General features: G+C 38.4%; 1 protein-coding gene and 1 long non-coding RNA gene across 2 annotated transcripts in view; one reads left to right on the top strand and one right to left on the bottom strand.

The window, feature by feature from the left end:
* LOC106019575 (uncharacterized) overlaps positions 1-18,313 on the bottom strand; it is a 29,428-nt gene extending 11,115 nt beyond the window's left edge. Inside the window, exon 1 of the long non-coding RNA XR_001194489.5 lies at positions 18,228-18,313. This is a non-coding gene — a long non-coding RNA (uncharacterized lncRNA). The remainder of the gene's footprint in view (positions 1-18,227) is intronic.
* Positions 18,314-23,754: 5,441 nt separating this feature from the next.
* LOC139999079 (inositol 1,4,5-trisphosphate receptor-interacting protein-like 1) lies at positions 23,755-25,335 on the top strand. Its single transcript, XM_072025728.1, has one exon. It carries the CDS (start codon positions 24,253-24,255, stop codon positions 25,282-25,284), a length of 1,032 nt encoding a protein of 343 aa, XP_071881829.1. The 5' UTR covers positions 23,755-24,252; the 3' UTR covers positions 25,285-25,335.
* Positions 25,336-25,686: the final 351 nt, after the last annotated feature.

The following is a 25,686-nucleotide window of genomic DNA, read 5'->3' as shown; positions in this document are numbered from 1 at the left end:
CAACATTTTATAGTAATTTATACCTCAGCATAGTAGCATGCAAAATGTTTATAAAACAATTCTCCATTCAGCTACAGATCTAGTACCAGCGATTTTTGTTTTTACACATTATGATGACATGCACAAAGGCATAAGGATTATTATAGTAAGGAGTACAGAACTGAGTTAAACTTTTGAGTGTTGCTTCACAGAGCATTCAAAAAGGTTGTAATGTTTTTCTTCTACTCCTCCCCAGCTAAAAAATGTTTTGAAATTTCAGAATTCCTTTTCACATTCCATTGCTGAATGCAAATATGAATTGGTTTAAACAAAAGGAAAATTTTTATGTGGATAGATTGAAAACGTATTAAATGATGGATCACAAGTATTGTAGAATATTAAGAACTATAAGAACTCTCTTCCAAGTAGACTGTATTTTTTAAAACTGTTAGGATTGTATTAGGCAAGAACAATGATTTATAGCATGAACTAACCCATACCCAAATAAGAACTAGATTGAGACCATCAAATTCACATCTGTGATGAACCACAGGAATTTAAGTGCCATGTTTGTTAGCATTACCTCCCCTAATATTGACCACAACTTGTCAGCTTGTGTGCTTCTGATTTGGGCAACTGCAGTAATACTGTACTCCAGCTTGGGAAGAAAAAGATCGTCTAAGTTAATCTTTCCAGGTCCTGAAACACATTCACTATATTAACAACAGTAGATAAGTACAATATATGTAAATCAGTATGAGTAAAAAAAACACTCACCTAATCTTAAGAAGCCCTGTAACAAATATTCAATATGTATGTACCCCAACAAAAAACTGTGAAGCAACAATATATGATTTGAATTTTAGAATCACTCAGAATCACTACAACAACAAGGGAGACTCTGGTAAAGAGCAGAGAAACCAGTTCTTGTTCCGTCTTCCTCAAGGGGTCCAGAAGGAACCGGCAAATGAAGTTGCTAAGCCACTATCTATCATATTTGAGAAGTCACAGCAGTCCAGTGAAGTTCCCACTGACTGGAAGAGGAGAAACATAACCCCCATTTTTAAAAAGGGAAAAAGGGAAGACCCGGGGAGCTACAGGCCTATCAGTCTCACTACTGTGCCTGGCAAGATCGTGAAGCAGATCCTCCTGGAAACTATGCTAAGGCATGTGGGAAATAAGGAGGTGATTGGTGATGGCCAACGTGGCCTCACTGAGGGCAGATCATGCCTAACAGATCTGGTGGCCTTCTGTGATGGGGTTACAGCAATGGTGGATAGGGGAAGAGCAACCCACATCATCTGCCTAGACTTGTGCAAAGGGTTTGACGCTGTCCTCCATGATACAGTTTGAGTGTACTTAAATGATGCTTCTGAACTCTCCTTGCCAGAACAGCTGTACACATTGACAATAAAGAATTTGTTTATCATATTCTTCAGCTATATTCAAAACACAGTTAACTAATAATGTTTGAACTTCAAAAGTAGACACCTTAGAAAATAAAACCTTATTTTAATTGACTTATTTCCTTTCCTTCATGTTTTTATCATCATGGTTTGATGTCAATAGATTTTAGAACCATCTGTTGAAGAAATGCATGGAAATTCAATATATTGAATCGAATATTATCTTATTGAGGCCTGAAACCCATGCAACTCTGCAATAAGCAATCATTTCTCCCATTAACACAATTCCTTTTTTTTTTTTCATCTAAGTAGAACTAGATATTTCCATTCCAAAATATGTATTTGGTACAAAGGCATTAAATTATTTTTCATCAGAAGAAAATACTTAAATAAAAGGAGTGACATTCAATATCCTGACTAGACCAATTTGAAACTGTTAATGAAGCAAAATTTCAGTAAGAACTATGACATATCTGTGTATTTCAAGCCAGAATTTATGATTAATACTGTAGAAAATATGAACTCCATCATGGCAGACTAACTCAGTACATAAAGTTTTACTTTCTGAGGAAAGGATGGCAGAAATAGGCCTCTCAGCTCTACAACGTAAGGCCTAATGTGGCCACTGTGACCAGGATGAATTTTTACACCATTTTCCCTTCATCCCTCTTGGTGGCACTACACGCAGTTTGCTATGAGCCTCACAGAGAATTTTTGTTACCCAGACAGCATCTTAAATAAGGTGCAGCTTGAAGTATTTCACCAGGGTGCCAAGCCATCAATAACATTTCTATTTCTCAGAGCTCTTAGATGTGCTGGCCTTTGCAACAGTATACAAGTAGCTTAGTCATGCTAATAAATAAAGATCACTTAAGCACATACTTAAATGTGTTGCTTAATTAAGAAACAGAGCAGGTACTAAGATCATATTTCTGTGAATAAAATAACTAGGATTAGGCCTAGGATCAGTTTGTTCTTCTATACATTAATATTTCTATAGAAACTGCACTGTCCTTTGTGTAAAAGGAAATAAATCTCATTTTGTTAATTAGTAAAAAAAAGTAGGGATTTAGTCATTACCATGATAATTACTTGCTTTGTCACCATGTCTCCAAACAAGGACAAGTGATGTTTTGTGTGCTAGGTACATAGGAAACTTAGTCCCTGTACGTATCTCGAAACGACGAATCAAATGTAGCTACTTTATGGTCAGCACTATCAACCTGACACAAGATCCTTCTCATCTAACATCTCTGCATCAGCACATTCATGGTCAAGCATCATCTTTAAAAAAAAAAAAAAAAGAAAAGTAAAAAACCTAACTTGATCTATATATCATTACTAAGTATGTGCCAACTTACAAAAAAACTTCATATTTAAATTATGAAGCATGTTAAAAGGCTCTATAACCTCAACTTTTTCTTACTTCAAAGCCTACTTGTTACACATTAGAGTCTCTTACATCTCTAGCACAGTGGAAAAAGGCAATTTTTAGATAATATTGTACTATTTTCCTGCAGCATTACCACCATTTCTACCTTTCATAGTGTTCTGTTAATCCATCCCATCTATTTACCCAATTTGCTGCTTTTGACAGATCTAATGAACAGCATACTCTATAGCATGTGGACTGTTAAAAAATAAACATAAAAAACAAGGACAAGATGGAGTATGCTCGGTAGAAATAACTTATCTATGTGCTACATCTCCTTTTACCTCATGTAGTTTCCTTGTCAAAGATATCAGTAATGCTTCGTTTTCAGAATCACCATTTAGAATGACTGAGGATTTAAATGTCATCCTTCATTATTGTTTGATGTGATAAAGGTTTCATGGCACAGACCACCACAGTAAAGATAACTGTTTATCCAATTCTTTTAGGAAAAGTATTAATTTTGTTTCTTAAACCAGTCTTTTATCAGAAGGTCTTTTGTTCTCTAATACATATGCTATTAAATAGATCTTACTAGACTTAAAGTTCATCTAGAAATGTGTTTTATGCATTTTCTTAAATGCCTTTTACGTGTTTCACATTTAAATACTGTCAGGTAAAGACCCGTTAGCTTTTCCCAGTAGGAGCCGTGGAGGTTAGGTGACAGAGTGAATTAACTTTAAGACATTCAGAGCCATATGCTCCCACAGCCTGCATGCCTACAGGAGCAGTGAATCACTGCACCCCTACTCCCCCTCAAACAAACACCAAGACTCTGAATCTTCCTCCAAATCCAATGTGTGAACTAAAATGCTTTCTCAGCACCCCGCCAGGCCAGACAAAAAAGGCCACAATCAATCAGGGACTTTGTATACCAAACCTCAAACTCCTCATAATAGAGGAGCATTCTGGAGTTCAGACATTCTTCCCCTTTACTTCACCATCTCTACCCCCTCAAAAAAACAAAACAAAACAAACATGAACTTGGAAAGCAAAGTAAGCTGCTTCTCCAGTAGCACCCTCTTCTCTGGTGTCGCCCTCACCCTCCCATGCACCCCAGGTACCACCACTGCCCCCAGGACAAGTCAGGCATGACGGGCTGCCTAGGCCTGGGTGCTGTGTCCTGCACACATTATTCCTGCTGGGATTCCTGGATGGAACGCGGCCCGTACTGAAATTGTTATCTGCATGAACAGAGGAATGCCAATGCACATGCCATTGTAACTTTTTTTTAAGCTAGCTTTTATTATACTAAAAATGGAAACGTAATACCAGGATTTCACCCCATTCTTCTCAGCTGTTTGAAAGCATGATGCATATGCATTCATGCTTTGTAGCATTAAAGAAGAACAGCTCAGTCTTTATCAATTTATCTCACCCAGATTAAAAAAAAAAAAAAAAAACACAAAACCCAGATACATCTTCTGACATATCCAGGATAGCCCAGGCCACTCTGTCGCAAATGCTGCGTGTCCCACCCAGCAAGCCAACCCAACCTCCACTGCCACCCTTCCTTCATTGAGGTGAACAAGAACAGAACATAACAGTTTGGTTGGAAAGGACCTTCAAAGATCAGGTCCTATCACCTGACCAATTTAATGTTAACCAAAAGTCAAAGCACATCACTGAAGGCAGTGTCCAAATGCCTCTTGAACACTGCCAGGCACAGGACACCAACCACCTCACTAGGAAGCCTGCTTCAGTGTTTGACCACCCTCATGGGAAAGTTTTTCTTTATGTGCAGTTTGAACCTCCCCTGGTACAGCTTTGTGATATTCTCTTGCATCCTAACAAGGATGAGCAAGGCTCCCGGGGAGCACAGACTGGCACCTCCCTCTCTGCCTCCCCTCCTCAGGAAGCTGCAGAGAGCAGTGAGGTCGCCTCTCTGCCTCCTCTTCTTCAGACCAGACCACCTCAGCTTCTCCTCACAGCACGTGCCCTCCAGCCCTTTTACCAGCCTTGTTGCCCTCCTCTGCATGCTTTCAAGGACCATTTGACATCATTTTCATATTGTGGACCCTAGAACTCTGCACAACATTCAAAGTGAGGCCATACTACTACTACATACAGCAGGAGAATCACCTCTTTTGACAGTTTGACTTATAGTCCTCCACACAGCACTCTCAGGACTCAACATCATTTTCTGTACTCCTAGACAGTGAGAGATGCATTCCCTCGCAGGATCCCTATTTCAATCTAAGTACCTTTTGGATTACATGGATGAGTTAAAAACAAAGCCTTTCAAAATTCTTAAAATTGTGATTACAGCTGAGGCAGGATCTTATGCTAATTAGCATGGAAATACTGTAATTTGCTACTTTTGTTCTTTGCAAAAACATATGTGTATATGGATACTCAATATACACATACACTTCTAAATTTCTGCAATTAAAGAAAGGTATATTGTATTTACCTATAACAGAATTAAACACATTTACCTCTTCATAAAATCCTCCTTGCAGAATTGTGATGTTTAGTTTTACTGTTTCGCGTCCTTTTCCTGAGAGATTAGGGAAGGACTCTAATAGGGGTCCTTCCTGGCTCTCAACTTAGTTTATGGTATTTTAATAGCAGCATTATTAGCTTAAGGAAGCTTTCAGTTTCCTGCACTTTTATTCTGGGAAATTTTCGTAATTAGGTACCTATAATTAAGATTTCCATTAGTGTTTTTTGTTGTGTGTAGTTTTGTTTTTAAGCCCTCTTGTCCCAGTAAGTGACAGCTAAATGCCTTGAGACTGAATGCCTTAATTGCTCCCCAAGATTTAGATTGCAGAGTTAGCACCTGATTCACACACATTTTATGCACCATTTCCTTGAATTTCTTTAAAAAAAATTGCTTAGAAATAATATTCCTGAGAAAAGTGCCAATACCTCCTATTTACATAAACCCCTGGAGAATAGTTGCCATGTCTTCCCTGCTCACCTCATTATGCACTACATGCATTCCAAAGTAGAGAAAGAATCAGCTAATAGCAAGGCATGCACTGGTCCAACTAACCAAATATATACAGCTCTTTGTTGTTAGCGTATTTTATTTTAACTTTTCAGATAAATAGTGCCATGGGTTTTAGCAATACACATGTAATGTATTTCAGAGAAATCACCCTGAATTCACCATCAGTGTAAATAAACAGATTTTTTTTTTTAATACTAAGAGGGAGACATCAAAACAACGATAAAAAATGTGAGTGCACAAAGCTGTCTGTTTTTCAACCTTCATAAATATTTCATCATAAAACCTAGTTACCATTATGCAGAGGTGAGCTGCTAAAATATTAAAATAATTGGCTTAAGAAGCAGCCATAAAGTTGGTAGAGGCGTTGTGCCTTTTCTCCATGGAGACAGGACCCTCTTGCCCGGACCTTTACAGCAAACAGTGGTTGTGCAGCTTCCCACAGCGTAGATGGAATAAGAAAGAAGTAGTTGGCAATAGTTAGCTCTGACTGTAATGAACCATTTCCCTCCTAGCCTTGCCCCCATATATGGCAGTAATAAATCAATTGTAGTGCAAAGTACTTAGGAAAACCAGTCATTGCATACTTACTGCAAGGAAGTCTCATTCAGCATAAAGCCAGCAAGTTTAATTTCTCTAGAAGACTTGCCTATCCCTTTGGTGTTGAAAAAATGGTAGTCTGTTACCTTAAAGAGCACTGAGCAGGCAGGATAATGAACTGCTAGCTATACTCCTCTTCCTCAGAGACCCATTCCAGTTAAGGAAAAAGTTTACTCTCCTACTCTGAGTAGCTGGATTCTTGTCAAAGAAGAAAATCATTTTACAGAACTCTTCTTTGTTGCCCTGTGAAACCCTCAATATTTTTTCTTAGTCACAAGAATCAGGCAAAGATGTTGGTGACTGCTCTGCTAACCCCTGAGACTGAAATTTTTAAAGGATTTTGTCCTCAGAATGTATTCTCCATTCAATCAATTCATTACATCTGATTTCTGGAATATAGCTAGAACATTCCAGCTTTTTTTATTGTCGTTAAAACAAATATTTCTCCTTTGTAACAACAAGTAACGAGGTGGAATTTAATGTGTTTTCCTGAGTGTGTCATGTTAAAAGACAACCAGCAGAGAAAAACAGAATAAAATATTATTTCGTTCCAATAATACCAGACAACCAAAACAAGGGGGGAAACATACAAAGAAAATACTTTTTGCACACTAAGGAAATAAGGGAAATGGACTTTGAAAAACATTAATATAAAGGAGGAATATGTATTTATTTTTATTTCACTTTACGCAAAGATATCTCAAGAGAGATTGTAACCCCAGATTTTTTGGATAAAGAAAAATCAGTAAGCATTCCAAGATATTTCAAATACTCAAGGAAATGTTTACATACAAAAAAAAAATTAAACCAGTTTCTTTCCTTGCCTCTCTTTCCCCCTCCTACTCCCTGTGGAGAAGAATTTTGCTTTCCTCTCAACACTCAAATTTAGGAATGTGTGTGTAAAACTTCAGAAAGTATCAGAGGTCAAGAACTATGGAGAGGATTTGAAAAAGCATTTACACTAAAGCATTTGCTGTATGTTAACTCTATAAATATTTTAAAAATCTATTTACTAATTATCTTATAATTTTAAGTCCAAACTTGCTCTCATTCACTCATCTACATCTTGGAACAATTGCATTGTCATTTAAGATAAAAAAGTGCATGTGTGCATTTCAAAATCCAGACTTATTTTATGTTTACTGGCAAGCAGGCATTGTGTTTGTGTCTCAAAGCCTAATCAAAACCTCCGTGTTATTGTACATCATGGTAGAATGAGACATTGTGTCTCAAGTAAAAAGTTATATCTGTCTTCAGCTCCACCTTTTGCATACATGCTGTCCAAACTCTTCTGTTTAAATAACCTTATTCTTCTGTGCTCTTCCAGAAAGTTAAAAAAAAAAGTTGGCTTAACAAAGTTCACATGTGACATTACACTACAACATGTTTCTGTTCCACATACATGGACTTTTTGTAGGGTCATGCTGTTTTTTGATTTCTCCTCTGTTCTTCCATAGGCTTTGAAGAGATTGAATCCTTGTGATATACTCATCTAAGAACCTCTCCAGAAGCTTTCAGCTGAACTCAAACTGAACTGAAGAAGCAGAGAAAGAACAACTAAGATCTTTTTAAAGATACTGAAAATTACTCATCGCCTACCTTTTGGAAACAACTGATAGGATTTCGTTTTGTAGAATAACACCTGTCAAAAATTACTTTTTTTTTTTTTAAATTCTCAGGGCAAATTAATACTTCCTGTGGATACATACCATTTATAAGAGTTAAGAAATCTGTAATAATTAACCTGTATCTTAAAAGCCAGTAATTAAGGGTTGCTTTTCCTCACTATCCCAACCCATACACATTCATGCACAGTTCTTGCCAGATGTAAGCTATTCACACCAAAACAATAAATTACAGAGTATCACTTATACAGAGAATATCAAAAAGATCTGACAGGTTTTCCTGGGTTCTTCCACAGGAAAAAAAAATCTGAACAAACTTCAAAAGGAAAGAAAAAGCTTGCCCTAAATTCTAGCAGGTGCACAGGTTGAAAGACTACCTAATCTTGTAAGATGTTCATTGTATACCATCTGTATGGAAAGAACTCTGAACCACACAGCCTTACAGACTATGCCAAAAGGGTTACCCAGAAGATACTTTCAAGAGCAGATACATTTGCTTCAATAATAATCTGTACTTACAGCCACTTTTATACAGCCACCCAAGAACTGCTGTACTGTGATAGACCACAATGACCTCAAGATATTTGCCTAAGGCATTATAATTCTCCTGAAGTACTTGCAGAATCAAGACCTATACCTTCTTTCTCTTTCCGCCCTCCCCTCTTCTTCCACCTTTGACTCCTGTATACAATGCTTTCTCAATGAATAAAAATAAAAAAAATCAAGCATTGCTCTCCTAATGCAACTCTGCCTGCTAACAGACCTGCTGAAGCTCACAACTTATTTAACCATGTACAAAACTCAACATCATCACACCATTGATTTCATTTTAGGAAGGTCATTGCTGTATTTTCTAATGGATGTGTATACAGCTTCTGAAATACAAACACTTTATTCCTGGAACACATCCTCTTTAATGTTGCTCTTACATTTTTGGTTCAATAACCCTTTGTGTCCTACACTTACCTGTAACTGCAAGAGAACATGATTTCCGAAGTTCATAATTCATTCAAAACCACATAAAGCTGGGATGTTTTTTTTCCCCCCTCTAAATGTTAACTGCTCATCTGACACTTCAGAAAATGCCTTTTGTGGCAAGATTTTCATCAGTGTTAAAGACACCTTAAAATAAAATTCTGAGTATTGTCAGGAAAACACGTTTTTCAGAAGTTGTAAAAATCATTGGTACTGTAGTAGTCTCTGAATGACATTAAGGACCTGTGGCATTGATGCAAAAATCTGAATTTCTAATGATCACCTTCTGGCAATTATACAATTCATTTATTTTGTATTGTCTAGACACTTGTTTCTGAAAAAAATAATTAAGCAACTTGTAATGATTGTAATCTGTATTTAAAATTAGGTGATAGAAGAGCATCTTTTATATTTTACTATTAAAGCATTTTTAAAGCAATTAAACTAATGCTTTTTAAAAAAAAGCCTTTTTTTTTTTTTTTTACAAGGCCTCCTGTTGGCAAGTCACTGGCCCAGGTTCCTGGAAATGATAATAGACAGGTGGGTCTCATTTTTATTAATCTATCATTCCTACTTGTGAACAGTTGAAAATTTATAATTAGTTGTAGTGAAAATTACAATGTTAATGTCTTTCTGTGCAATGAATTAACAAATAGATCTATTTACATATCCTATTGAGGATTTATGCCTTTTCTGGTGAATTTTGACTTTGAAAACTATTTCTGAGCATAGCAGGTGTCTCTGTCATAACAGATATGAATGCAAAATCAGCATGAAAGAACAGAGGGTAAATACTCAGACTGAACTACTTCCACTTTAGAGTGAGACTCATTCTTTAACACCATGCTTTGGTAGCACAACAACAGGGTACTTTCTGAAAGTTATGGTATCTTTACAAGTGTTTTAACTGCTGAAAAGCATAGCAGATGCAGCTATAAATGCAATGGATATAGATGCTGGAGAAAAAGCGCTAACTAAAATCCTTTCCCTGATGCTAGCAGTATATGCAGTTTCAGAATGTTCTACACAGATCAATATTAGAGCCATGTTATTCATTGAGTCAGGATGAGGAATCATGGCTGAAACATCTGTAGATGCTAAAAACTAAGAATAAGTTATCTAGGGATGGAAAAGCTATGGCAGAACGAGATGGATCAGTTTGTGAACTAGACAATTCAGACAAAGATCAAGCATCTAGAAGTAAGGATGTGAGATGAGAACTAACAATGCTTAATACTAAAAACTGAGCTTCTCAGCCTCAAAAAGATAAGTTACTTGTGTTCTGCATGCAATTATCCTCAGAAGACACTAATACAGAAAGCAAAAGTAAGAATACTTGAAAACAGGCAACTCACTGAGAAATGACTTTGTATCAATGGAAACAATCTATTCAAAGTTGTGATACGTGTAGATCAGATTAGATGACATAGCTGTTCCTTGTAGCATGAAGATCTGCCAGTAGCTATTTCAAGTGTTTGGGGAGGTGATAGTGTTGGGTTTTGTTTTAAAACTTGTTAGCAGCCTTAAGAATGTGGCTAGGATTCAATGAATGAAGTACTCTTCCTCTCAGCACTCCCCTGCAACAGAAATAGCCTATTTCCTTGCAGGTTTATTAACAAATTATGTAGTGACACACCTAATAAACACATAAGCATTTCCCCACAGTAACTGACAAGCAAACTTTTTTTTTTTACAACTTAATTCTAATATAGTAGTACTTTAAATGGCCCTTTTTATCTCAAAATTCCAGCACGACCTAGTTCAAACAAGAAACAAGCAATCCTTTTCACTGAAGAGATGCTGTTCAGCTATGGCTGAATCTATGTTAACACTGGAAACATTTCACAGTTAAAATGATCATCTTAGACTACATCAGCAATGGATATACCTCATACCCTAGTATCTCTGCACTTCTGTAACTTGTCTCTTGTGTAAGGAGCTGCACAAATACCAGTCCAGTTTTGCTGATAACAATGCATGTCACCCCCACTTCTGCTACCTTATCAAAGACATACCCTCTGCTACAAGACTCAGCCTGAACTAAAACTTTTTCATGTGATAAAAGTCTCATTGTTTCATAGCAAAAGGTGTCCATTTGCTCATTCAAAATCAAGTACTTCATACTTGAGCAGAATGTGGTACAGCATTGAAATTACTCCCAAAAGGTCATTCTTCGATCTTTGGCCATAACAGTGCCCAGATGCAGCTCAGTTCAAACACAAGGAGCTGGCTAACAATGCATTATCAACAGGCAATATTGCTTTAGAGATCTCCTAGGAGATGCAGTTTCCTGCACAGAAGTTGGCCCTCAGGAAGAGCATGGAGATGCACAATGCCTACAGGAGTTGCCTTTCAAAAACAGAAAAAGGCCAGAGTGCTTTCTCATTTAGAGAGGAACTAGGAGCCTGGGTTCTGTCCTAGCTCCAGGAGCACAGCGCTTTCTATTTCTACCTCACCAATAAGGACTCTTGTGTACAGACACATACCAGCTGTAAAGGCTAACCTCCTCAGAAATACAGGACATGCATTGCTTGTGTAACAGGACATGTCTCTAAACAGGAAACAACTTAAGAAGTTTTTATCCTACTAGTTTTACAGAGAAAAAGAACAAGTGCTATTGCTTGGTTCTGTTCCTTTATGAAATTAGATGTAATTATGGAAAATGAGATTGATCTTGAATGTTTAAATATCTGCATACCCATAGATAAAAGTCTATAATGAAGGCGCATGGAATTTGAACAACACACGCATATTCCTGCACTGGATGCTCACAAAACTCATTGTATATTCTTGAAGCAAAAAAATAAAATCAAAAGATGTTTCCATCATCTCTAGAAATTCCTATCAGCATAAGCATAAGGTTTTTTTCCTAGTTAGTGCAGGCCAGTTTCATAGTTGGGAATCTATCTAGGTTATTGATTATGTTACCAGTAACAGCAAAGTTCTTGTGAATTTTGAAGCCATCATATTCATCTTGTATCATATCATACGATTTCTTATAGAATGGTTTGGGTTAGAAGCAACCTTAAGGACCATCCAGTTTCAAACCCCTGCCATGGGCAGGAACACATCCCACTAGACCAGGTAGCTCAAAGCCCCATCCAACCTGGCCTCGAACACCTGCAAGGATGGAGCATCCACAGCTTCTCTGGGCAACCTGAATGATTTCATGCCGTGTTTTTTAATCTGAACACATGATATGCTTTAACAGCAATTGTTTGTGCTGTTTCATTGCAAAGTATTGTCTATATCTATTGCTTTTTGAAAAATGTTGAGAATAGAAAGTTTATGATGTTTATCAAAGTTGAGTATTGTTGGGGAAAGCAAAAAAAATAGGGTCAATTTCAACAATATACAGTATTCTAAAGTCTTGAAAGTTGCCTATGCCTAGGTTAATTGTATAAATGATAATTCACACAAATTAGAATCTCCACTTTTTCATAAGGAGAATGAATTAAAGAAATAAAACCTGAGTTCCAGCTCCAATACTGCTGTTCCTCTAGGACTGTAATTCCTGGATAAGTGCCACATCTGCCTTATGCTGTTTAATTTACTGATGATTTTTACCTTTTTCCTTAGGAAAACAGAGTATTTATTCATATAATATGACATGTCACAATATTACAATGATTATCCAGTTGCTTTATGCATGGTCATAATACCATCTGGTATAAAGCTAGCCTTCTTTTTGCATGTGTACCATCTGGAACATCTATCTATATTCTAATTATTGTACAGATGAGATTTTTGTTTTTACAGAAACACCATATTGGCTGAATCCTTCATTGATTGCTTAATTTTAAAAAATACAATGTAAAATAATGCAAAACAGAAACAAGAACTTGGCATCTTAAATTAGTTTTAGCTATCATATTTTCCCATGCATTCCTTCCAAGAAATTGAAAAGAAGATATCTAAATGCATTTACAACGACTTTGCTATTCATTTTAGTAGAAACAGGATGTCGTTATTAGGTGAGATAAGATGACACTTATTTTAAAGTAGTTTGGAAACTCTTTATGCACCAAGTCTCCACACATTGAACTGAATTCAGTTCTCTACAGTTCTGTAGAAGTTACAGTTTCTAGCTCCTTCGTAGAAAACTGCAGTGCATGACCATAATCTCCTTTGTTATTTGCATGCATGTCTTATCTCAGTCATCATCTCTAACATATCTCAAAGCCATCATTAGGCTATGCCTCCACTGTAAAAATATTAGGTCTCAAAAAGCATATATAGGGGGGAGATTTGGTAATACTCCACAGGCACGAGCAGACAGAAACTCCCCAGGTTGTCTACTGCTTCGCTGAAGGGCTGGATATGGCTGAAGCTGGAGAGAAATAAACAGTATTTCACAACCCAAGGCAGGCAGTAGGTCCCTTCTTCCCTGGGTCAGCCTGGACTGATCCATACATAACACTGCCAGCCCATATCAACATGAGGCAGCTGCACTACCAAGCAGGAATGCTGCATGGTAAGTCTGACAAACCTGATAACAAACTGTAACCATATTGCACTTTGGTCCCTTTTCAACTAGGGACAAACAATCTACCTCAGGGATGGAGAAGAAGGCAAGAGAGACTGAGCAGGCTTCTTTCTGGATCTTAGTAAGAAAGGACAAAAAACAAATGGCAAAATACAATGCTTTTTTTTTTTTTTTGATGAGATAGAATAAAATGAGGAATATAGATACTGAGTGTATCCTTCGTCCCTTCAGAGGCCGGGAACTCCACTTTTGTGCAGCTTCAGATGGATCCTGAGTGTACTTACCCACAGGACACTGCCCAGATTCTGTCCACGGAAAGGACACTTCTCTCCCATGCAGCAGTACATATACACGCATAACAAAACCAAACCATAGATCATCTTCTGATTAGTTAGGAAGCTTTCTGTTTTAAAATCCACCAGCGCACAGCACAGATTGATACAGGGCACTCCAGTGGATTCCCTTATAGTGGCTTAAGTTATAAAACTTAAGTACATCCATACAAAGGCTTTGAAACTCCCAGTGCTTAGCACAGAGAAACAAAAGGCTTGGAAGCTATGTAAAAAATTCTATATGAAAAACTTGTAAATACAGTTAGATTGCACAGGATGCCAATTTCATTCATATTTTATTTTTGGAACCAAAAATTCTTTTTTGTTCAAAAAGTTGTCAAATATCGCACAAAATTCAAAGAACAAATTCAAATATTCCACGAAGTATCCACCTCAAACAGTCAAATATAGGAAATAGTTGATCTAATATTGGACTATCTGGTCCAAATGAGCTAGGGTTCAAGTTAGGACAATGAGTTTCAGGTGCAGACTGTAGCACTTCTCAGACTGGTACAAGCTTAAACCAAAAAAGACTCTCCAGATCTGAAGATCTTCAGTCTTTCCATGATGAAGAAATTAAAACAATTCTGTTATAATATAATCTCTCACCTTGGTCTCAGCCCTACCTGAAGTAACTTTAGGAAGCCTCACTGGTGATAAATGATCACTTTCTCCTTAGGCTGGAATAAGAGTCTCACAAGTAATTGATACGAAATATACAGAAATGTTGGTATCACTTCAGAGATCTATGGCATACAATCCTTGAGTCCCACATTCTAAGCTTAGCTTACTTCACCTAAACTTCAATGCAGTTTGTAGAGCATGAGTTTTCTAGCTGCAATTAAGGCAGATGCATGAAGTGCATGACCTCCTTTTGCATTTACATTTTATCAGATGCCAGAATTAGCATCATCTCACAGAAGTCCCTGACAGGTTCAGTTTACAAAGAACCTGGGGCTGACCTACAGTAGATTCACTGTAAGAACAGGCACTTTGGCCACATGAAGCATATTTTCAAAGTATACATAAATATATGATAAAGGAGATTCCACTATTGCCTAAACAAGATTATCATTATACGTCTTCTATTACACAGCTATAGAAGAGATTTCTGCTAGCACACAGTAATTAACAAGACAGAGGAGAGAGCGAGAAAAACCTTCCAAAGGAAACAATTTAAATCACCTTGAGAATCACTTTCATTATAATCAACATTTCCGCCTAAAACGTGACTTGCAGTTTGAGATAGCCTGCAAACTTTAAGATTATCATCATGTGTTTAAAGATGTCAGATTGAGAAGAATAAACAACAAACTAGAGATCCTTTGTATGAGCTTTTTTTTTTGTGTGTGTTTTCAAACTACATTTTGTTCATGTTACTTTTAAATTTGGTAGCAATGTAGTAGCATAATGCATTAGCAAAATCATATAAAACTTCTACCCATGCACTCAAATACACTATCAAATATGCTAAGGGCTATTGCTTCCTCCAGTGTAATCTTGCTTGCTTTTAAATTATTCTCTTCTGGCAAGAAATCAATAAAATACAGAATGCCTTTAATTAGTTGGAATTTCAAACTAAGCATCTCACCCTTTTAGATTTAAAATCATTACAAGTGTAGGAAAAAGCCTACAGAAATTAATTCTGTAAAAGAAATTATATACAAAATGCAAGATGTTATTTAATTCTCAGTTAATTATGAACAACATTCTCTAAATGTTTTGTAGACTGAATTGTGCAAAATGATTCTAAAAATCCACTGCTTGTGTACTTCTTGAGTGAGAGTCCATCTCTTCATGCTTTACAGAAGCAGGCTGGGCAGGCAAAGCTCTGTATCTATCACTGAACTTAAAATAACTATAAAAAATGTATGTTCCTTCATCTTTTTAAAGTTACCTTATTTTTTTTTTTTTTTTTGAAAAAGAAGTATTCTTGCATATGATCTTAACATATAACCCTTGACAGGATTTAATTGAAGTAGTAACTCCTTAAATTCTAAATTAATGCATTTCTACACCTTTATAATAATCAGTCTCTGCTTCCTCAATAATATATTCCTGTACTAGAGTATTCATAGTACTGGAAATAGAATTAAAAATGTTTATTTATAACCAGTATTTACCTATTTATGGAAAGATTATGCAATATTTAATAAGATTCAAAGTACTTAAGTAACCAGAGCTTCCTCAAATACTCAGTAGCTATCACCAAGTTATTACCGATTATTTTCCATATCTCTGGGTGTAATTGGTATCTCATAGGCCAGTGGAAGACAAAACAAGGAGTACCAGAAAGTTCTAAGTCTGAAAGACCTATTTCAGTATCCAGAAAGATACTGGAACAAACTAAACCTATTTATAAAGCCTTGAGTAACAACATGACAAGAATCATTGTTAATCCAAATGAATTTCCCAATTTGACAGGCTAAGCAGATAACAGAAGTCACAAACTGTTCTATGTAATGTTTTATACAATAATCAAGGTGAAGTTTTTAGGCACTGTGGACACAGCTACTGAAAAGGGTCCAAAATCTAACAAAAACATTAAGCATAAGCAATACATGGATATTATTTCTTAGTTTGACATCAAGAGATCTACTCTAGGTTCAGTGCTTATCAATAGTTAATAAGACTTGGCTCAAAGTACAGAGCAAATATGTCAGTTGTACAGACTGCATCATTTATGTGGCATGAGATTTTTGCAAACAGGACAGCAAATCTTATTCTGTGACCTATAAAGTGGTCATGGCATGTATGAAACACATTAGCTTGCTGTTCTACTATCTTCGCTTCCCATGACACTTCAGTTTACCCATCTTTTGGTCATTGTACTTCCAAAGTGTAGACAAGCTGGAGAGAGCACAGAGAAAAGCAACAGAAACAAAAGAGTTTAAAGACAAAACGTTAGAGGAAGTTAAAACATACAAGCATGCATTTATTCTTGAGTACTATGCTACTACATGTATTGTCTTTTAAGACTGCAGGAATAGACGAGGAAAGAAAACAATTAATGATAACACTGTTCTAGTGAGTAATTAAGAAGTGAGTAATTTTTTCCTCAACATTTGTGGAGGTTTGTCCAAGTTATGATGATATTTGCCTCCAACAGAATACAGAACAGATATAAAGTCTTACAAATGTATGAGTGTAATACCAGTTACCTGGAATGGGTAAGGAATGCCTGCAAACAAACAACTTTTCAAAAAGGCTGGACTTATGTTTGAGATGGTGACAAAATCCAGGACAGTAAATGCTAGATGACACTAGTAAGAAGAACCAACACAAGGCTTTTTTGGCCCCTCCCTCTTCAGGAAATGGACTTGAGCTAGAAAGGCATACTTGAAGAGGACTTTACTGCTGGAAAAAAATAAACATTTTCACTTGAGTCTCACAAGGACCACATACAACTAAGAAAAGCAACCTATTAAGTGTAATTATAGGAAGAGGGAAATATTGATTACTTCCAAGATATTTTATCAGTTCACAGAAAGTGATAAAAGTATACATATAATTGCACTCATACTTACTGATAACTACTCTCCCATACCCCATCAAACATGAAAATGCTTTAGAAATTCCATCTGTCACCATCACACAAACAATATATACACCCTAGCAAAAGAAGCTGAGAGAAGCAAGAAGGCTAAGGACTGTACCAACAACAAGGGAAGCTAGGTGTATGTCTATCTCACGTTAGTCCATTTACAGAAATTGTTCCAGTGAATGAAGCAAGGATACAACTGCAGGTATCTAAGCCCTGCCTATCACATTCATGCCCCACAACGTGTGTCAACCAGAAGTGAATTATGAACTCAGCTTTATTCCACTTCCGAAGAAGAAGACAAAAAATTAAAAATAAACAAACTGGCTTGTACAAATGCACCAATATATTACTCTTGTAGGTGTAATCTCCCAAACAAAAAATAGAAGCCTGACCACTAAGTGTTTAAAAATGAAAACTGAGTGATTGAAGTCCAGAGTGGTATCTTATGCTGAGATTGTCCTTAACTACATTTTGCATCTGTCTATTATCTCAGTGAAGAAATCATGTTTTCCTCTGTTTGTTCTGAATCAAACAAAAAAACAATGCAACAACAAAAGACACAACAAAGATCCAACAATAAGACAACAAACACTCACACAGGAAATAGGACACCTACGAAAAGCCATAAACACAAAATAACAAAGTAAACTTTCTACTAATATGCATGTTCAAAGACCAAATTATTGCCTAAGGGACACAGTAAGCATTGAGTCACAACAGTTACCAGTCTCAAAGCAAAAAATCTCCAGGAATCTAAGACAGCCACATGGGGCAGGCAAAAACTCAACAGTTCTGCCAGTAAGCAGCAAGAACAGGGCTGCTTGTTGAGGAGGAAGGAGTCAGGCGCATTCCCAGCACAAGCATAATCATCCCACGGGGCAGAGCCCCAACATACCTGAGCAAGGCAGAGAGCCAGGCACTGACAGCATCAGGTCCCAGGGAATACCTGACAAAGGCAAGAGTTATACCTAAGGCTTACCCAGCAGAAGACAAGAAGAAAAACAAGCACAAGGAGAGCATTTATAAGGCAAGACCAGGGCCTGAGCTGAAAGAGGATCCAGGTGTGGGGACCAGGTGAGGCTGGCCAGGGTCATTAACCCTCGCTCCAGTACCCAGGGCCCTGATGTTCTCAGATGGCATGAGATGTCTATGCCTGGATAAACAGGGCCCCTCCTTTTGCAGTTATTTGGATAATTTGGTTATAATTAACAATCATCTGTTTTTATAATAATTATTTTATTTTCTGTAATAGAAGATATTTTAATTGTTGTAAATAGTATTTTATCTCACTTTTCCCTTCTTTCCTTCCAGCTCTGTAGGTACCACCAGGGGTTTTTCCTCTCTCTCATACTTTCCCACTTCCAAGTACCGCTGCATCATTTCTGATTTGCCATTTCCTCCCACATCTTAAATAATAATTTTACGTCTCCCTTTAAAATTGAGTTGCCAGGGCATTTACTGACCTCAACCCTTTTCACTTTTTAAGTTCTTTTTCTTCTAATTAAAGACACAGCTTAAAAACACAGATATGTTACTAGAAGTGAAGATGGTTATTTTATATGTTAACAAAGGAATATTCACAACAGTTGGCAAGCATTGTGTTCTGTGCCTACTACAATTCTCAGTAAGGATGATCGTTATGCACCACCAGCTGTTTCTAGTGCAATGACTGTGGACCAATTGACCAGGGATTATCGCTTCCTCCCTACTTAAGGTGAAGTGTTTACATATTCCATGAATGCTGCTGATGAAGAGTCCTGGAGGAAATGGCTGGAACTATGCCGTAATCAGATTGTTTGCAAAGTTCTTCCAAACATTTGTGATTTTGTTTTCTACTTCTGACCTACATATCGTACTACTCTGAATTATTAAAAAATGATCACATCAGATGATGTTCCTTATACACTAAAAATATATGAAAATAAAATAAAAGCAAAACAATATATATCTGTCAAGTCCAAAGGAAATCAGCATCAAATTAAAATCAGTCTGAACAGCCTCCCTCCTGTAATCGTATTTTCTTAATCTCAGAGCAGCAGGGTGAAATTCGCTCCTCCCCTCCATGTAATAACCCAATGATTACAGTGTCATTTATTTTAATTTACATCATAGCCACTCATAGAATTTATCCACTCATAGAAAAACAAGAAAACCAGCCAACAACAACAACAACAACAAAAAAAACACCCAAAATAATTGGAAAAAAAATTAGTAGTTTTTCCAACAATTAGTTAGAAGATGAATTTAGTACCAATGATGATTAGTGCTAAGATAAATTCAAACACATCAAACTTGATCACGACCATATTAAATAACAAAAAAACCCACATTTTATTAGAACATAACAAACATACTATCAAGTCACCAAAACCTGAAAATTGACTAAATCTCTAGTGAAAACACTTCATATGATGCATTGTATACAGAATATATTAGAAAATTCATTTAATAAATGTACTGCATAAGTAAGGTATCTGAAGTATACCAAAACCATAGGTAAGAGATTTTACTGCCTTTCTGATGACTAGGTATGCAACTTAACAGTGCATTTTTAAAGGGAAAAAAAAATACACAGAGCAGTAGTGATGCGTAAACCTTATAAACCTTATAAAAAGCAACTCATTTAAGAATCATGTCTACCTGATCTGGTATCAGTTCTCCTCTATGAGCAACAACAACAAACAACAACAATTAACAGGAAAATAAAACTTTTAAATAACTTAAGTATATACGTAGTTTAAAAAAAAAAAACAACTTTGGAATTTGAAGACTTCCCTTCAGTAGCTAAATCTTCTCTTTCAAGAGAAGCAGTTGCAGATACTCAGCAGGTATCACCATGCAACCCATACACACCAATTGGTTATGCCCTGATGTGTGACTGTCCTCGCTAATTTTGTCATTCTACTGTAGAAATAGTACCGTTCTGTTTGTTAACAAAGTGGTTGGCTATGGCACATTTTTATTATGTCCATTCCCATCATTACTTTTCCCAGAGTATCACTGTTTCAAAAGTGAATACTATTTCTGAAAATTGAGGCCTTCTCTTTGACAATTCTGCTGAGGATAAAAACATAAAACTGGGAAAATCCAGACTCTGTTACTCTCAGTGAATAAAGCCCTCTTGAACCAGTGGACACTATTACGGAAACCACTGGAGCTATTCAGAGTTAGATATTACTCAGAGAAGTATAAAACCATAATCTATGAGATAATCAATCTGCAGACAGTAATACTGTTTTACAAGACCAAAGAACTATTCAGACCCTTTTCATGAACTACCCACTGTCACCTTTACTAGACTGAAAACAAGCAGCTAACATTAATAAATACCACGCAAGTCATTTGCCACCTTGCATTATCCCTCCTGTGCTGCCTTGATGGCTGGGAGAAGTCCTTTAAATATATACCTCCAAGGCTACCCTCTAAATTTCCATGAAAGCCTTCCTCATTGTGTGAAGATTTTGCAAAGACTGGCAAACTCATCTGAAAAATGTAAAAAGTACATTGCCTTCATTGTCAGTCATGCTGACTAAACTGTCTCACCTTTTCCAGGTCTTACCTTGTACAGACACTGAAGTTTAGGACTATCTACAGCTCAACATTTGTACATCCTTCTTATGTGACTATGGGTGTTAACAAGCTAGTGTACATGGAAATTATCCCTGTGGCACAGTCAACAACCACTTTACCAGGAAAAAAACACATTCATGAGCAGAGATCAAGAACTGCTCAGGAATCCTCAAGAATACCTGAACCACAGGTTGTTAAGCAACTGCAAAGCAGTAAACTTCAGCAAAGACTCTCTCAAACAGCTACTCATCAATCAGAGGTCAGCTATGGAGCCCTGAGGTTGTGTGGTCTAAATGTCTTCTATTCTTACAGCTAACAAGCTAACTCAGATTCTAACCCTGGTTTTTAATGAAATCACTGGTTGCAGTCCTAAAGAATTTATGGGATTATTATTTAAAGATGTGCTCCATGCTAGGAAAAAGACAGAGAACACCTATACTTGTGAGTGAAGTGCTGAACTAGATATGTGGGTTGTACGGAAGACTCCTAAGGAAATTTTTGGCCTCCCTGAAGGGGATGGAATTTTGTCCTTACATAAAATTGCACTTGTCATAAAATATCATTGTAATTTTAACAGGATTTTATTTCCCATCACTGACTTTCTTGAAAAATTCACCTTTCTAAACATCCCACTCTTCCGCTATAAAATAAGGATAATAATGAATTGCTTTCATTTGGAGGTATTTTTAAATGATGATAAAAATCATCATAGGACTGCATTCTCTGGAATACGGATTTTACTTCTACATGTCAAATATATAGCACTCAATTGCCGGCACAGTCTTCTTCAATAAAAGATTGGTTCTATACTAATGGTAAATTAAGAAATAAAATGTATGATTATACTCAATTCCTATAGTCTTGCATTCACTTGCAGTAGTTAATGCTCAGCCATTTATCCTGGTGGTGAAACAGATATTTAAAAGTTCTAGTAAGATGAGAACTGGCTAACACAGATGACTGACCTTAAAGATAAATCCCTTCCTATCAAGGAATAGTATTTTTATGGTCCCTTCTCACACTGACATTTTGGCAGGTGTCAGAATGATAGCACTGAGCATCAAGAAATTCCCATTAGACTAGATTCTAGGCATATGTAAATCAGCAGAGCTAAAATGCATTAAAGCCACAACAAATTATACCACTTAGAAATCTGCTCACAGGTGCCTGCTATCCCTACTGAAATACCTTTTAAGTCAGCATTGTGCACTGTTATCTTCTTAATACCATGTTGCTTTGAGTATTAAAAGTCATATGCCATGCCTCTGACTCAATGCAAAACTCAGTAGACTAGAACTAACAAACTTATTGTGAAGGGTCTGCAAACCGCCTATAATATTTTGTGTCCGTTACATATCCAGCATTTTCATAGAGTCTTGTATTTTCTCTGTGTCCTACTTTCCTTTTAGGAAAGACTACAGCCGTTAAGAGTCGGAGGGTGGTTTCTGTTGTCCCAATGCACCTTCTTTTTGATATCCTTTGTTCCTTTTATTTTGAAGACACGGTAGGTTGGTTTTGAACAGGCTGTTCTGGGGTACGGTATTCATAAACTGGTGTTCACATCTCCTGAAGAACAGATCATGCATGCTGAGCAGTTGTTGCTGGTCCACAGGATGTCCGTGAATCCAAGACAAGTGCACATTTCACGAAGTGCTGGGACCAATGAAAAATAGAGGGGTAGCTCTGAGGGTTGGTGCTCCAGCGGCTCAGCTAGCCCACATCTGCCACCTCTGTTCTTAATGGAATTCCACAACAAAAGGGTCCTTATTTGTCCAAAATTCTATTTGGATTTAATCACTCTTATATGAAAGCAAAAAATTATTTTCTTTTCTAGTTCATATTAAACCAACTGATTATTTTACATGCTATTTCCAGATGTGAAATCACATCAGCTCAGTAGAAGTGATACATTACATGTGTACATTTTTTCAATAGTAGAAAATATTGGCAAATCAAAATAAAATAACAGAGTACTGTGCTCGTTCAACAACAAAGGGGAAAACTTGATGTAGAGCAATAATCCACAAAACTCAAATTTTACAGAAAACCAGATATAACCTTGTATATTCCTGAATGCAAAGCAGCTACTACATGGTCTAGTACTTCCTTACAGAGAACTGGAGAGCAGCCTAGCTAGAAATTCCTTGAGAAGTGTTATGATCAGATACTTGAGTACAGAGCAAAGATCTTGTCATTGTAGTATTTGTGAAACATCTTCTATCAAGTCAAGACTCTGTGTTCAATAAAATACATATAATACTAAGTAATAAATAGAGAAATAAACAATAAATGAATTCCTTTGGTCTTGATCTTCAAGACTGGCAGTACAAAGAACACCGAAGGCACTCCGCGTTAGGCATTCTATCTGTGTGGTTGTCACGTCTACCTAAGGAATGGTGTGGGTAAGGAATGAACGGACATTTTAGCATCCATGAAATTGCATCACTTTCCAAATTTTTAAAATAACATTTTATAGAAGAACTGGGGGACAACAGACACAATCCACATACCTTGGCATGTTTCAGTTAACAAACTCCAGGAAAAAAAAAAAACAAAAAACAAAACACCAACAACAAATACTGGAGAAAAAGCAACAAATCTTATCTCTTTACATCTACCGTTTTTATGCTTTGTGAGCCATCTGAGTCTGTGAACACAGGCCAAGTACCACTGAGTCCTAATGTTAACTTGGAGACATACAACAGCATAACAAAAAAAACAACAAACAACCACCACCAACAACAAAAAAAGCACAGAGATATTTTAAGGAAGATAACCTTGTACTTATAAAACAAAAATAAGGTATCAAAATGATGAATCCTATCTTATTTTCCTAATCATTTCCCCCTAGAGGCCCCAACAAGCTACTTCACAGAACCAAAGACAGCTTAAGGTTGGAAGGGACCTCAGGAGGTCACCTGGCCCATCTCTTCAATTGATGTAACCATTTTTGGATTTCTGAAAAAAAACAACATACTGCTTCTCTCAGAATCCATCTGGACAGAACATCCAGAATAGAGATAACAAAGTACATAGTAAAATGGGTGAGCAATTTCCTGAAGAGTCATATTAAAAAGGTAATGGAAAGTGAGGATACATCATGCTGATGGTCACTTATCAGTGGGATTCCCCAAGGCTCCGTTTTAGGGCCAGTTCTCTTCAACGTTTCGGGAGAGAAGAGAGCAGAAGAAGATGCAGAGGGAAACGGACTGGTGTGATGCGGCTGTGGTGCCTGTGACAGCACAGAGGATGAGTCACAGCGGGGGAGCTGTCATCAGCGCCAGCAGCAGAAGCGCCTCCACACTGTGGCCTTGGCCGTCGGTGTGTGCAGTTTGCACCTCCTGCAAGCCATGGCTCGGCTGATCTTCCTCGCCCTGGCTGTGCTGGGCATTGCCCAGAAGCCGTGGTTCGTGGATGATCATGTGGATGCAGATGCAAATGAGCGAATGCAGCAGCATGCGGAGCAGCTGATTGAAGGCATGGCTCGGCTGCTGCATGAGATGGAGGAGAGGAGCCAGGAGCAGAGCGGGGTGGCCTTGGGAGCCCTGCTCTTCACTGCCTTGCAGCAGTGGCAGCTCTGGACCTTTATTGACCTCCTTGTCCTGCTCTTCGGGCTCTGCCGGTGGCTCAGGAAATGGAGACTTGGGCTCCGCAGCAGAAGCAAGCAGGGCAGCTACCCAAGGAAGAAGGAGAAGAGGGACAAAGACAACACCAACACCGATGACACCCGGGATCTGGGCAGGGTTTGGGCCAATCGCACCCAGTGGCCGGCGCCGCACATGGCCGACAAGTGCAAGGTGGTGGAGGAGCTGGTGGACAAGCTTCTTGGTGCCTGCCAAAGACTCTCCGGGGAAGCTCTCTTCAAGCCACGGCTGCAGCCGGCCATCGGTGTGGGCTGCTTCTCCGAAGACGGGAGTACCCAGCAGGACAACGTCCTCTACCGCCTGCTCGTGCCCCTGAGGCCTCCCCCCGGGCACGCCTTCCACCCGGAGCTGGGCGCCGAGGGGGAGACGCCAGCGAGGAAGCCCGGCCTGCGCGTGGAGCTGGAGTGCGCCTGCGCGAGGGAGCGGCTGGTGGGGGACATGCTGTGCTTCCTCCACCACCCCGAGGACGAGCTGAGGAGCAGACAGGAGCCCAGCCTGCTGCGCACCCTCTGCAGCGGCTCCTACCTGGATGTGGAGGAAACCACTCGCTGGTTCCAGGCCTTGGTGAAAGCAGCCTGGGAGCTTCTGCCGCAGTCGCGCCACTGCCGCCTGACGGTGCTGCCCTCCCGCCGCTCCTGCAAGATCAGGCTGGCCAACGCCTCCCAGAGCACCCTCTCCATTGAGATCACGCTTGGGGTGCGGCTAGACGACTCGGACTCCTTCCTGAGCCTGGAGTAGCCGCGGCCAGCTTCACCAGCAGCACGGCGCCGCCAAAGAGCTGCGCTGTGGCACAGATGCAGTCTGTCGGGCACACGGCCAGGCATGCCTGACCCCACAGCTTCCACCTCAACCATCTGCAGCCCCGCGCCCGTATGCTGGTGAGCAAAGGCTTTTCCCCCCACGCCCTGAAGACGGCTGTGATTCACCACCTGACAGCCACAGCCCTGGCAAGCCTGGCAAAGGAAAGACTGCCCCCTGCGCCTGGATGACCTCCTGCGGAGCCTCTGCTGCTGCCTGGAGAAGAAACACCTCAACCGCTTCCTCGAGAGGGAAGGCAACAAGAGGGTACCTGAGGAGATGGATGGTGGTGTCCCCGGCCTCCCAAACAGCTGGACTGCTCAACTTCTTCCAGGCAGTGAG

This window comes from Anas platyrhynchos, chromosome 1, assembly GCF_047663525.1.
Source record: "Anas platyrhynchos isolate ZD024472 breed Pekin duck chromosome 1, IASCAAS_PekinDuck_T2T, whole genome shotgun sequence".
NCBI lineage: Eukaryota > Metazoa > Chordata > Aves > Anseriformes > Anatidae > Anas > Anas platyrhynchos.
The sequence above is the reverse complement of the archived record's forward strand: the minus strand, read 5'-3'. Positions and strand labels throughout refer to the sequence as shown.

What these genes read in the sequence shown, in the direction of transcription:
- LOC139999079 (XM_072025728.1), top strand. Translation starts at nt 24,253, where the DNA reads ATGGCTCGGCTGATCTTCCTCGCCCTGGCTGTGCTGGGCATTGCCCAG.